The sequence below is a fragment of the Sabethes cyaneus genome, chromosome 2 (assembly GCF_943734655.1).
Source record: "Sabethes cyaneus chromosome 2, idSabCyanKW18_F2, whole genome shotgun sequence".
Classification (NCBI taxonomy): Eukaryota; Metazoa; Arthropoda; class Insecta; order Diptera; family Culicidae; genus Sabethes; species Sabethes cyaneus.
The window spans coordinates 50511985-50526272 of record NC_071354.1 but is presented as its reverse complement, the minus strand read 5'-3'; the positions used below and the strand labels follow the sequence as shown (position 1 = coordinate 50526272).

General features: G+C 42.2%; 1 protein-coding gene across 1 annotated transcript; it reads left to right on the top strand.

The window, feature by feature from the left end:
- The first annotated feature begins 2547 nt into the window (after positions 1 to 2547).
- LOC128737423 (uncharacterized) lies at positions 2548 to 4899 on the top strand. Its single transcript, XM_053832055.1, has 5 exons — positions 2548 to 2666; positions 2812 to 2909; positions 3153 to 4145; positions 4210 to 4452; positions 4516 to 4899. The coding sequence occupies exons 2-5, from the start codon at positions 2880 to 2882 to the stop codon at positions 4897 to 4899; spliced, it is 1650 nt and encodes a 549-aa protein (XP_053688030.1). The 5' UTR covers positions 2548 to 2666; positions 2812 to 2879.
- The last annotated feature ends 9389 nt before the right edge of the window (positions 4900 to 14288 follow it).

Here is a 14288-nt window from a genome sequence, read left to right as displayed (position 1 = left end):
GCAGCAGTTATGATAATCAAACAATCGGTTCTTTTAAGGGCTACACAACGATTGAAGAGTTTATTATATTTTCTTGCCCAGTTAATACCATAATTAACAAAGTCAACGAGGGAAAAGTTGAATTTTTCGCCATTGCGGACGACCAACCAATGACGGTAATAAGTTTTCTGGTCACAGGTGACATTTTCTGCGACTTCCAATATGTCTGCAGGTTGTAAATGCTTTATCCGTGTCTTTTTGTAAGCCGCAGAAAAATTGCGCAAAATTTTCAACTTTTTGAAAATTCGCGCGTACCGTCTACCGATTACCAAAGGAAAAGCACTATTCAACGTAGAAACATATCATACAAATTTATTTACTGTTTGGTTTAGTTACTAACTTGGTTTCGTTTTAATAAAATAGATTCAATCAATTCATGGATATAATTCCAAAATCGGTTGAGGATTTAATGTATATAATGTTTCTACTTTGATAAACGTTACGTACACTGAGAAAATTTTTCGTGTAGTTTCTATGTGTCCCACACATAGATTTTTGCAATGTGCCCAGTTAATGAACTTTATATGCCAAACAGTTGTATTTTATGAGTACGCGAAACTTTTGCACATACTATTCATATGCATATATTTTTTATGTGTATTTCTAGGCGGATTGTGCTTATATGTGGCACATGATAATCATCTGGAATTTCATATGGAAATTTACCATTAGTTATGTGCAGAATATTTTGAGTGTATGTAGCTTGTATACATGAAGAATCGTATTATTACATACATGGATACATCCTACTATCGCTACAAAGAGACATACGTGGTCCTACGTCACTTATGCGGTCGTGTCTTGTGCACAACCCCTCTGATTTTTTCCACCTAATTTGGCTTTCTGGACCATAGTGGCATTGTTTATTGGTGGAGTAATGTCTTACGAAAAAAGTTGTGAAAATTGTAATAAATAAACCTGAAAATTTATATTCCGTTTTTCGTCGGATTTATGTAATATAGAAAGCTTTAATAATCAACACAAGTTTATAATGTAAAATAGAAGCGATTCGCACCTTGATTACTATTTCAAAGTTAGTATTTCATGAAATATAACTGCGGCGCATTTTGCCCGGACTGGGCATTTTACTACTAGTTACTCTACCAATATACCGATGAAAATTAACGTTTTTCATGCAACTTAACTTAATTAGGTGAGTTATATATTTTTTACTAAACTTTTGCCTTTTCTAACCGCCTAGCAGTATGATTTGGCTTTTCACACATAAAAACATATTAATTGATACTTACATAGTTATTTGATAAATAGGTTCAAATTGCGCGAACGGAATTTGAAGCAAGTTCAATTTGCACAGCAGAACAATTTATCTTCGTAATAAGCGTAAGAGAGGAGACGCAAAGAGAATCTCTCATTTGTACATTGGACCTTTTGAAATGTTGGTCGAGATATCTACATAATGCAGAGAGAGTTTTTATTCGGCAACGCTGCATTTTTGTTTATAGCAACTACCTAAGAAACCACGTGTAGTTTGACAGATAACTGCGCACAGGTAATCAAAAGACGGTGCGACTAGGGAACGTGCAATTAGCACACGAGTGCTGTACTACACTCAAAATATTCTGCACATAACTAATGGTAAATTTCCATATGAAATTCTAGATGATTATCATGTGCCGCATATAAACACAATCCGCCTAGAAATACACTTAGAAATTATACGGATATGAATAGTATGTGCAATTATACACATAAAAAATATGCGCATATGAATAGTATGTGCAAAAGTTTCGCGTACCCATAAAGTATAACTGTGTGGCATATAAAGTTCATTGACTAAGCACATTGCAAAAATCTATGTGTGGGACACATAGAAACTATACGAAAAGTTTTCTCAGTGTAGCAATGCTAATGTGCATTTCATGCTAAAGTGTCCGAAGTTAAAAGTCGTCCGAAATTGGAATCAGAACGGTATATCTCGTTCTGCTGCTTATAACCAGGTTTCATTTGCCTTTTTTAAATACAGCACCCCAGCAAAACAGAGATCTTAAAAAAGGTTGGATATACAAAGTTTTATCTTTTGTATTTTGGCGCTATGGGACTGCTACGCCGTAGGTAGCAAAAAGAGCGCTCTCCTATCACTACCTGCGGGTTCCTCACTTTATGCCAAATCTGCCTAAAGAAAGTAATAATCACCGATTTTCTGGAAACACTGCCGTAGTGCTTGCAGTCGTACCGATTTTTCAGAGTTTTTTTTTAATTTTTACAAATTTAAATTTCACGATTATTATGAATTAAAACAATTATTTTTGAGAATCTCAAATATGAGTAAAAGAGAGATTATAACTTACTTATATTTTCATTTTCACAGCAAGTTATCGTTTGAATTATCAAATCCAACAATGTTTCAAAATTGTCTATCAATGACGAAGTAAGAGCCGTTATAACGTACCCATAGTAACCGTCAAGATACTTTGCCTTTGACAGCTGAGTAAGCGCTTATTTACCTGAGCCGGGCTGTTTAACAATTTGCCATTTCCTAACTGGCATTCTTATCGGCCACAAGTGGCCGTGAATAGCCTTAAAGCATTTATTAAAAGTTGTGATAATTGTTGTTTACATTATTATTCAAAATTTGTCGAATAAGACAAATTTAATGATATTAAGAGGTAAGTTTTAAACCAAAAGATTCTTGTTTGCAAGATCAAATATTCACTTTCTATTGAATTCCGATCGCTTGTCAGCTCCAAAAAAATCTGGGAGTCTTTGATTTATTTTATTGTCGACAAATTCCTATTCCTACTCTTCATACAGGTAACTAAGAGCCTATAGGAGCAGCTCCCATAACCGTCCTCGCAACTGCAGAGAAGACAGCATTTGCAATGGATAATATCAATCACCTTCCACCAGAAGTAAGTTGAAACTTTTTGAAATTTTTTTACTAGACAGTAGAAATTCCAAAAAAGTGAAAGAATGCCGTGGCAACAAGCAACAATTGAAATGTTGTTCTTGAAATGCCTGGCATCGAAACGACAATCCTCACTTGATAGATTGATTTCGTAGAATAAAATGTGTCCAAGATTCTATTTAACTTTAGTTGCTTTGCTAAAATAGTACATGATTTAAGCCTAATTTTTGGTACACTTTCGGTGTAGATCTTAGAACGCATTTTCAGCTCCCTCAACTTTACCGAACGAAAAAGCGCTGGCGGAGTTTGCAGTTACTGGCGTAGCGTCTTGCATAATGTGCGATTCCAGCGGCGGTGTCGTATATCTCTTAGCGATACGTTTGACCAGGAGCTATCAGAGTTAGAACTGAGAGCAGTACGAAGCTATCACAATATAAAACTGTTGCACTGGGCGGAGTGGTTTGATGATGATGATTATGATGACGATTACGACTATGTCGAAGAGGAAGGCGATGAACCACGCAAAAATGAGGATATAATCCATCTGAAATATCTCTTCGAGCCAAGCCCAGAGGTCAATATCAATAAGATCTTGCTTGGGCATTCAGAGCTTAAAGCTCTATCATTGTGCAGTACTATCGATTGTTCCCGAGAAATACTTGAAAACCTAATACCCGACATGAGAAACCTCCGAGAACTTCAACTTACTTTTTGTCAAGATAGCGACTCGTCGCCACATGAGAGTGTGTGGGTTATCCGTAACGACAAACTCGAAACACTCAAAATCAATATAATGACTGACAAACCATTCGAAGTGCAGTTTCCGTGTTTGAAAAAACTAGAATTTTTGTCCAATTCTTATAGTTTCCGCATGATTGACACGTACTGCTGGCAGTTACAATGTTTGAGGATTCATTTTCAAAATCCAGAAACGATGGACGATATGATGTCCTTATCATTTCCTAAGTTGACTCACCTAGAGGTACACATGTACGATGATAAACAGGTCAAGGTTGAATATGCTCGAACTCGAAACGTATTTGTGGATAAAGAGAAGGAAGAAAATTTTGTCAAATCTATGCCAAATTTAAAATCTATAACGTTTGAAAGTAATTTGATGTTCTATCGCATAGCAACGGCTCTCGCCGAATACAGCCACCAGTTAGAGGAACTAACTGTGAGCTGCTTAGAAATTGATGCTGTTCAACTACAATCGTTTCGGAAATTACCAAAACTGAAGGTTTGACCTAATATACAACCATTTCTCTTATTTACAATCTATGATACATATTATTCTCTTCCAGACTATTATTTTGAAATTTACAAAAATTATATCTTTAACTCAGGCGTTACCAAAGCTAGACATGCCACAGCTCCACAATCTGTCACTGTTGCACAAAAGCTCGAATGTTGCATTCGACAGTGGACTCGCCGGGTTGAAAACACTGCAACTGACACTTTCCTCCAAAACAAGTGCTAAAGCAGTGCATAAAATTTGCTGCAACTTACCTAATCTAGAACGTCTAGAATTATCTTGCCTCGGCAAGGTTTGTTACACTTATATATTTTTCGGTAAAAATTATTTTAACCCACGTTTTGTTTCCTTTTAGTTGAATCATGGTGCTTTCCGATACCTAAACAAGTTGAAAAGGTTAAAAGTTTTACTAATTAACGACCATAATAACAACACTTATTGGACGCATTGTCCTGTAGTTCCTACCTTACGAAGAATTATATTCGATAGATGCACTGGGTTGACAACGAAAACATTACAACCCATAGCTAGGTTATTTCCTGGGCTTGCCAGCATATATCTAGATTATTGTATTGTAACGGGTAATAATGAGGACGATACAGCTTTCTCCGGTGGGAAGCTTCTGTACGAGAACAGCGAAGAAGCTAAACGAAAGTGCAACGAACAGTTGAAGTCGATGCTGCCAGATTGTATAGTTTCGTTGAAAAACACGACGCTGCAATGGAGATACTGTGAATAAAGTGATTTTTTCTCAACTCTAGTTATTTCAATTCTGCCACAAAAATTAAAATTACATTCTAAGTAAAAATTCTTTTTATATCGCACAGTCTTCTGAAATCACATTACCGCAACGTTCTGTTACATTCGGTGTTGACCGGGCATAAATGACAACAATAAAAACCGACTTTACCGAAATATTCAGGCTGAAATTAGAGCATCTGCAAACATTGACAATTTGTTCACGTTTGCAGATAAACCTCCTTTAAAGATGTGGTAGTAACGGGGAGAAGCCGCCATCATTTCAAGTACTGTACTGGCGTACCCAAGCTGAACTGGGACTGGGGCACTTGCCCCATATAACTCTTTAAAACTTAACGGGAAATCAGCAGTCATCCACTTTTCGTCGAAAAGCCCAATTTTGGAAGCAGCTTTTGGGCCCAAAAGCGGGGTTCTGTTTATAGAAATGTATTCACTGAATTCTTCGACCCCATTTTTTACCGAAGGTAAAAAATTACAGACCCAAAAAGCATTTATTGCTTTACTTGTTTGTTGTTCGATACGCGTGTTCCAACAAAGTTGTTTATCTAAGGTAACGCCCAAATACTTGACATCTGTAGATAGAGACAACTTAACGTCTCCTAGTTTGAAACCAGTAAATGACACTTTGCGTCTTTTAGTAAATGGCACAATTGTTGTTTTCGTAGGATATATGCTCAATCCCTCGCTTTTGCACCATGATAATGTGAAGTTTAATACGCTTTGCATTCTATCAGAGATGGTAGTATCGTACTTTCCGCGAACTATAATAACAATACCATCCGCAAATCCGATTGTTTCAAATCCTTTATGCTTCAGTTTAACGAGAAGATCATCAACTACTAGAGACCACAAAAGAGGGGATAGCACACCCCCTTGAGGACAGCCTTTGACAGCTATTACTTTTACTTCTGTGTCTCCAAGATTGGCTGATATTTCTCTGTTTGATAGCATTTCCACACCCCAATCGATTATACTTACATTGAAGCCACGATTTCTCATGGCATTCTTCATCGATAGGAAAGATGCATTATCAAAAGCGCCTTCAACATCAAGAAATGACGCTAAGAGAATTTCTTTGGTAGCGAAAGATTTTTCAATTTTTGTTACAAGAGTGTGAAGAGCTGTTATCGTTGATTTGCCTGCTTGATAAGCAAATTGCTCTTTGGTTAGTGGATTTTTAGGAAGTATTTCAGATTTAACGTACTCATCGATCAATTTTTCCATTAATTTCAAGAAAATTGACGAGAAACTAATTGGTCTGAATGATTTGGGAGAGGACTTATCTTTTTTATTAGCTTTTGGTATAAATATTGACCTGACTTTCCTCCACATTTTTGGAATATATCCCAATACAAAACTTGACCTAAATAATTTTTCTAAAGCGGGAATTATTACCGGTTTGCACTTTTGAATAAGTGCCGGAAAAATTCCATCTGGAGCAGGTGATTTGAATGGACTGATAGAATCGATAGCCCATTCAATTCTAGAGTGTGAGAAAATTAACTTACTTAATTGGCCTAACGTCTTATGACAAGGCCTGCGCAGTATAATTTCTCCATCTGTTTCGGTCCATGGCAACTGATCTTCAGTTCCGCGGGCACCCAGTGCTCGCCAGATCTCGCTCCACCTGGTCTTGCCACCTCGCTCGCTGTGCCCCACTTCGTCTTGTTCCTACCGGATTTGATGCGAAAACCATTTTTGCAGGATAGTTGTCCGGCATTCTAGCAACATGTCCTGCCCAACGTATCCGTCCAGCTTTAACCACTTTCTGAATACTTGGTTCGCCGTAGAGACGCGCGAGCTCGTGGTTCATTCTTCGCCTCCATACACCGTTCTCTTGCACTCCGCCAAAGATGGTTCTTAGCACCCGCCGTTCGAAAAATCCGAGTGCTCGTAGGTCCTCTTCTAGCAATGTCCACGTTTCGTGCCCGTAGAGGACATCCGGTCTAATTAGCGTTTTGTACAGTGTGCACTTTGTACGGGGGCTCAGATTGTTCGACCGCAAGTGTTTGTGGAGTCCATAGTAGGCCCGACTTCCGCTGATAATACGTCTTTTAATCTCACGGCTGGTATTGTTGTCCTCTGTTGCCAGCGAGCCAAGGTATACGAACTCGTCGACTACCTCGAACTCATCCCCGTCGATTACCACGGTGCTGCCCAAGCGAGCCCTGTCGCGCTCGGTCCCGCCCGCCAGCATATACTTCGTTTTAGACGTATTTATCTGCAATCCAATCTTCTCTGCTTCGCGTTTCAGTCTGGTGTACTGATCTTCCACCGCCTCAAATGTTCTGCCGACAGCATCCACGTCGTCAGCAAAGCAGATAACTTGACTGGATTTATTGAAAATCGTGCCCCGCATTTCGATCGCCGCTCGCCTTATAACACCTTCAAGCGCAATGTTGAATAGCAGGCAGGAAAGACCATCTCCTTGTCGAAGTCCCCTGCGAGATTCGAATGGGTCCGACAATCCACCCGAGATTCTCACACAGCACTGGATCCCATCCATCGTAGCCATGATAAGTCTAGTAAGCTTACCCGGAAAGCCGTTTTCGTCCAAAATTTTCCATAGCTCTTGTCGGTTTACGCTATCATATGCGGCTTTGAAATCGATGAACAGGTGGTGCGTGGGGACTCGGAATTCGCGGCACTTCTGGAGGATCTGCCGCAGGGTGAAGATTTGGTCTGTTGTAGACCGACCATCCATGAAGCCGGCCTGGTAACTTCCCACAAATCTATTGGCTATTGGCGATAGTCGATGAAAGAGGACTTGGGACAGCACTTTGTAGGCGGCATTCAGGATAGTGATGGCTCGGTAGTTCTCACAATCCAGCTTATCACCTTTCTTGTAGATAGGGCAGATAACCCCGTCTTTCCACTCCTCCGGTAGTCGTTCCGTATCCCAAATCTTGACAATCAATTGATGCAAACAGCCGGCCAACTTGTCCGGGCCCATTTTAATAAGTTCCGCTCCAATGCCATCCTTTCCCGCTGCTTTGTTGTTCTTCAGCCGCTGGATGGCTTCTTTAACTTCCCTTATCGATGGGGGTGGCACACCTTCGTCGCTTGCTGCACCAATGTGGTCACTTCCTCCGCTATCATGGTCTTACGCCTGCACGCCATTCAGGTGTTCATCGTAGTGCTGCTTCCACCTTTCGATCACCGCACGGTCATCAGTCAAGATACCTCCATCTTTATCTCTGCACATTTCGGCCCGCGGCACGAAGCCTTTGCGAGATCCGTTGAGTTTCTGATAGAACTTCCGTGTGTCGTGAAAGCGGTACAGCTGTTCAAGTTCTTCGCACTCCTTCTCCTCTTGGTGGCGCTTCTTTTCCTTGAAGAGTCGGGTTTGCTGCCTCCGCTTCTGTTTGTATCGCTCCACATTCTGACGGGTGGCTCTACGCAGCATTTGTACCCGCGCTGCGTTCTTCTCATCCAATATCTGCTGGCATTCCTCGTCAAACCATTCGTTACGTCGATTCGGTGCCACACTGCCTAGGACGTTTTCCGCTACGCTGTTAATGGCTGTTTTCACGGCATTCCAACAGTCTTCAAGAGGGGCTTCATCCAGCTCTCCCTCTTCCGGCAGCGCGGTTTCGAGAGATAACGCGTAGTTTTCGGCGACCTCTGGTTGCTTCAGTCGCGCTAGATTATACCGCGGCGGGCGGCGGTATCGTATGTTGTTCACAACAGATAGTTTTTGGCGTATCCTTACCATCACTAGGTAGTGATCCGAATCAATGTTAGCGCCCGGATAGGTTCTGACGTCGATAATGTCTGAGAAGTGCCGACCATCTATCATAACGTGGTCGATTTGTGATTCTGTCTGGTTGGGTGATCTCCAGGTGTACCGATGGTAGAGGTTATGCTGGAAGAAGGTACTACGTATGGCCATGTTCTTGGAGGCGGCGAAGTCGACAAGTCTTAGGCCGTTTTCGTTCGTTTGCGGGTGAGCGCTGAACCGTCCAATCACCGGTTTGAATTCCTCCTCCTGACCAACCTGAGCATTACAGTCCCCGATGATAATTTTGACATCATGTCTTGGGCAGCGGTCATATTGACGCTCCAACTGCGCGTAGAATTCGTCTTTGTCATCATCGGTACTTCCGAGGTGAGGGCTGTGCACGTTAATTATGCTTATATTGAAGAATCGATCCTTGATTCTTAATCTGCACATTCGGGGGTTGATCGGCCACCACCCGATCACCCGCTTCTGCATCTCGCCCATCACTATCAGGGTGTCGACTCAAATCCAAAAATAAAATTCCCTGACTTTCCCTGATTTTCCCTGATGCATTAAATATTTTTCCCTGACCCTCAAAACTCGAGTATAAAGCTTATTTGGGCGATTTCTGGCTTTAGTTTTTAACCCTTTACCATGGCTTATGCGACCTGCTAACTAAAGCTAGATTTCTTCGTGTTTTAAGAACACATATCAAAGATTCTTAACCTATTTCTTACCAGCGTTTCGAAAACGCAACGCACTCTTCTATCGATTCTATAGGGACAATTATGTTTGAGGTATCAACTTGAATCCAAAGAAACAAAGATTGGGAAATAATCTAATCGATCTGTTTTCCTCAAAGCTTAGATGTTACATACAACAAAATTACAGCCGTGTAAACATAACAAATCTTGCTAAATTTCAGAACGCTCAAACTAGTAACTTTGCCGAAAGGTGGACACATGTCTGCGGTTTTTTAATTGAACTAAAACAAAAGTATCCTGGAAGTTTCAGCTTATTATCTCTGCTGCAAAAAGTATGGGGTTAAGGAGATGATTCACCTAAGATTTTTGGTACAAAACTGTGCGTTTTGCTGGCCTCGAGGTACGGCAAAAGTTTAGCTAGATATATTGTTAGAAAATGTCCACATGGCAAATATTTTAACCCTCAATGGTGGACAGTATGCGAAGTTAAGACTAAAGCTGGGTGTCATGATTTCGGATTGCAACTATCAAGGCTTGAGACCTGCATTGACTCGAAGGAAGTTCGGTGGCCGACCGTTCGGTCCGATGACCGTATATGACAAATTCTTCAACTACAGCTTACGTATACTCACCAACAAATCATAAATCTGATGATACTAGGGACGAATTGAACCGCGCAGTTAGCTTCGAGGTACGATGCTGATCTAACAAGCCAGTCGTGTACGAATCTCGGCTAGGCGGTTTTTGCTAGATAGAGTCAGTAGGATCGTTGCACTGACCCCGTAATTTTCCTGAACTCTACAACCTAACAACTAACAACCGGCTGCGAAGTCTGTCGATAAAGAAGGGTAATGTCTGTTGACGGTTTAAGCCCAAGACTTGCTATATTGACATTGCTTTACTAGCGACGAATTCGATGACAGGCTCGAAAGGATTTATGGGGTGCGTACGACTTGAAAATTCAAAACTCTAGCTCCCAGACCGATCCTTAACGTTCGATACTTTTTGGAAGTCATCAATGCACGGTATTTTCTTATCGACTTTGACCACTATCTCGTCGTAAGACCCGCGCAAGGTTATCGAAATCGGTGAAGGCTCGCACTGAGAAAATGTTGCATTTCAGCATTAAGCGGTTAACAGCATATGACGATGCAGTGGAGTACACCAGAAAGCTTGATCTACGAATCGCAGAACAGCAGGAAGAAAGGGAATAAGATGTAAGAGGGTTGTGGAGGATCCTCCATGGCGCCAACAACTACGAAGGAAGTGATAGGCACAACGTGTGGAACAGCTTGTTTAATGTCGAATGCCAGTAAATGACAGATGAGAAGAACTAGGCCAACAGTCGCGGGCTCACTGCGGATCACGTCAGAACAGAGAAACATGTAAGCTTTCTGCGTATTACGTAACCAGCTGAACCAGTCCTGAAGGTTGCCAACTCGCATAAACGCAAATTCTACAGAACGTTAATGCTCCCGGTAACCCTTAACGGACATGAATCATGGACGCTGAAGGAAGATAATCAATGCTTGGGGCATCTGAGTGTAAAATTCTACAATTGGTGAAAACGCTGTAGATCGCGTGTAAATAACAGTCTGTATCCCACTTTGGGCTCTTGATGTCTGCACCGTGAAGTGCGTGAGGCCTGCCATTGCCGATTTCGAGCACTACAGCGAGTGAAGTCTGACAATTGTACGGCGCAAAACAAATAAAAAATCTACGACAAACTGAAAGATAATCGAATCGCCACTAGACATGTGACAAGTTTTAATTCAACCGATCAATCTGCGTATATTTTACACGAAATTTGATTCGATTCCAAAGTTGATCAACAATATTTCCGGGTAAATAAAATTTCCCTGATAGCATTTGAAATTCCCTGATATTCCCTGATTTCCCTGATCCAAAAATGAATTCCCTGATATTCCCTGATTTTCCAGGTTTCTCCAGGAAATCGACACCCTGACTATAAAAGCTGTGCCCAGCTCGTGTGTATTGCCGCAGCTCTGGTAGATGGTATGACCATCTCTATACGTACGTACCATCGTTCCTTTCCAGCATACCTCCTGCAGCGCTACGATGTCGAACTTGCGGCTCTTCACTTCTTTAGAAAGCACGTGGGTACTTCCGAGGAAATTTAGAGACCGACAGTTCCATGTTCCTAATTTCCAATCGTTAGTCCGTTTCCGTCGCCTGGGTCTTAGAGTTATTATTATTACTTACGGAGTCCATTGCTTTGGTTTTTTCTAGTGGTTCAGGCTTGTGGAACGAAAAACTGGAGTTCGTATATCATTGTGACAGGAATTACGTGAGGCAATCAGATGATCCCTAAAGAAACTCCAATTGGTTTTTCTCGGATTTCTGAATTGTTCTCTTTTTAGAGGATTAGCCTCGATGTCGAAAATGATATGTCTGTGGTCTGATAAACTTGGTTCATCAGAGACATGCCAATTTTTGACTTTCTCAGCTATAGAGGCGCTACATAGAGTAAGATCTAAGACCTCTTGTCTGATAGCGTTTATAAAGGTGGTGTCATTCCCTACATTGATTACAGTGACATCGTTAGAAGATATTCAAATAGGTCCTCACCCCTGTTGCTTGTGTCCGAGCTGCCCCATATCGTGTGGTGCGCATTTGCGTCGCAACCTGTCACGTATGTCCTTGTCCCCTGGAAAGTAGACGGACGCAACGACTATCTCCTGTTTCCCTCTAGTCGTCGGGACTACCACCGTAACGGCAACGACGTCGCGTTGGATGAATTCTGTAATTGGAGAAAATGTTATTTTCTTATTTAACAGAATCGCAGTCCTCGGCTTGGACTGTGTATTGCAATAGATCAACTTACCATTAGCGCCGGATAGACCGAGGATTGTGGTATCGTTAATCCATGGCTCCTGGATCAGAGCAGCACTCAGCTGCTCATTGATGAACCTCCGGCTTAGGACACTAGATGCACCCTTGGCATGGTGGAGGTTCACCTGAACGCAGCGAAAGCTGCTCATTTTGAGGCAGGATTACCGTTTTCAGCTTGATCCAATACTTGATCGAGCCTTGGCGACAAGCTACTACAGATGTCCGACCCGCACTTAACGGCGGATTGAGCCTCTGAGGTCTACTATCGACTGGTGATTGCTGTGTACGCCCCTTGCGAGGTTTTCGCGGCGCTCGCCTAGTCTTCGCAGGATTGCATTGTTTAGGTGGTGGCGGGGCACTTCCAGAGGGAAGTTCCGCACTTTCCACACTCAACGTTGCAGGATTTCATTGTCTTGGTGGTGGCAGGGCACTCCCAGAAGGGAGTTCCGCTCGTATCTTCCTCAACTTTGCAGCAGAGACTTTTGCGCCAGTGTTGAGCAGACCTCTGCCAACCTGTCGCATGCGTTCTTTTCCAACTTTTGGTCAATCTCCATCAACAGTTCCACGGTCTTTCCACGCACAATGCGACGGCGTATCTGCCACGCTTGCGTTGAAAAGCCGTCGTTCTGATTCTGGAGGAATCTCAAGATTTTCTCGTCCGTTGTGCCGACACTGTCCTGGAAGTACCCTATGAAGGTGTGAGTCTTCGGCAGGTCCTTCGTGCCGTAGGCCCGTAATTGTGCTCCTTCCCACGGGACGAGAGTAGATGCAGTTTGCTCCAGCCATTTGACCGTGTTCTGGTCAGGGCAAGCCAGTATCTAGTAGACGTTCTTGAACTGGCAGCTCCTGAACTTAGATCTAATGTTTGGAGTCTCCTGGTCAGCTATTTGATCCACAAGAACGGCGCGGACAGTCTGGAGCTGATCCGTAGTGAGCAGGGAAACGGGTTAATCAGCCGTAGTTATGGCTACACTGAAAGCATCCACCATTTCCCTGTAGGTGCACCCCGAGGATGGTTTTGGTGCCGAAGGACCCGCGCAGGCTCGACTGCGTGGTTTCTTTTTAGTGGGACCTTTGTTGCTGATGTTCGACCTGATGTTTGGTAACGGCCAGGTCCCGCTGGCTAGGCTGGCCGGCCGGCAGAAGGGTAAGTTCCTCCGCTTCCTCCTTTGAGTAGCCCTTGCTACGATACCACTTCTGCCGTCGCCGTTGCGCGTTGGAGAGACGCTTGGCCACATCTCCGGATGTCTCAGGTTGCCCCTTGACTTCAGGTAGCGTCGCCGGATCGGGAAGGTTATCCGCGTCGCTCTCCGCATTCCCTGTTAGTGAATTCAGGATCACGGATGAAGCCGAGAGTCCTCCTTCCAGCGACATGCTGTCGAGGTTAAAGTCCTCTTCTTGGGAACGCAATTTTTATGGTCTACATGTGATATTAATAGCAATAGTAGGAAAGAAAACAAAATATGAAAAATTTATATATTCGAAATCTGTTTTTTTTTTTGAAATTTAATTTTCTAAATATTATAAGGCATTTTCAGTGTGTCTATCACGGATAAAGCGACTCGGCTGGAGAGATTTTTCGGACGAATTACGGGTTACGGGTAATGAACGATCCATGCAATGAAACTGCACAGTTCGGTAGAACTGAGTGTAGCTGTTGTATACAGCACACTATAGGATTGCTAGTGCTGTTATAATTGGCAGTTATAATTGGCGTACAGTAGTGTACTATTTTACAGCTGTCCAAGTAGAGTTCCTTTAAGCCAGGAAACAGTGTTGCAAACGGAATACTTAGCAGCGCAATCATATCGACATGACAATTGTTTAATACTATCCTGCGTATATTGGAGTTGACAGAACAGTAGCTCCAATGTATCGTATTCAATTTGTAGTTGCAAAGCCGAAACAAAACTAACTTTTTTAATTGATGCAACTCTTGAAATGCTGTATCCTCAAACTGCAGTGAAACCGACGAATAAATCAGTCTAAATAATGTTAAAAATAAAAATGTGTTTCGCCAATTACCTTTGAATACTCTACCAGCTCCAACTGCTCTAGGTTGTGCAAGTATCGACAAATTTTGTGCAAGGT

Excerpts from the sequence above, each read along its gene's own strand:
- LOC128737423 (XM_053832055.1), top strand. The coding sequence starts at position 2,880 with ATGGATAATATCAATCACCTTCCACCAGAA. Across the intron at positions 2,910-3,152 it reads TCAATCACCTTCCACCAGAA|ATCTTAGAACGCATTTTCAG; the intron begins GTAAGTTGAAAC and ends CTTTCGGTGTAG. Across the intron at positions 4,453-4,515 it reads AATTATCTTGCCTCGGCAAG|TTGAATCATGGTGCTTTCCG; the intron begins GTTTGTTACACT and ends GTTTCCTTTTAG.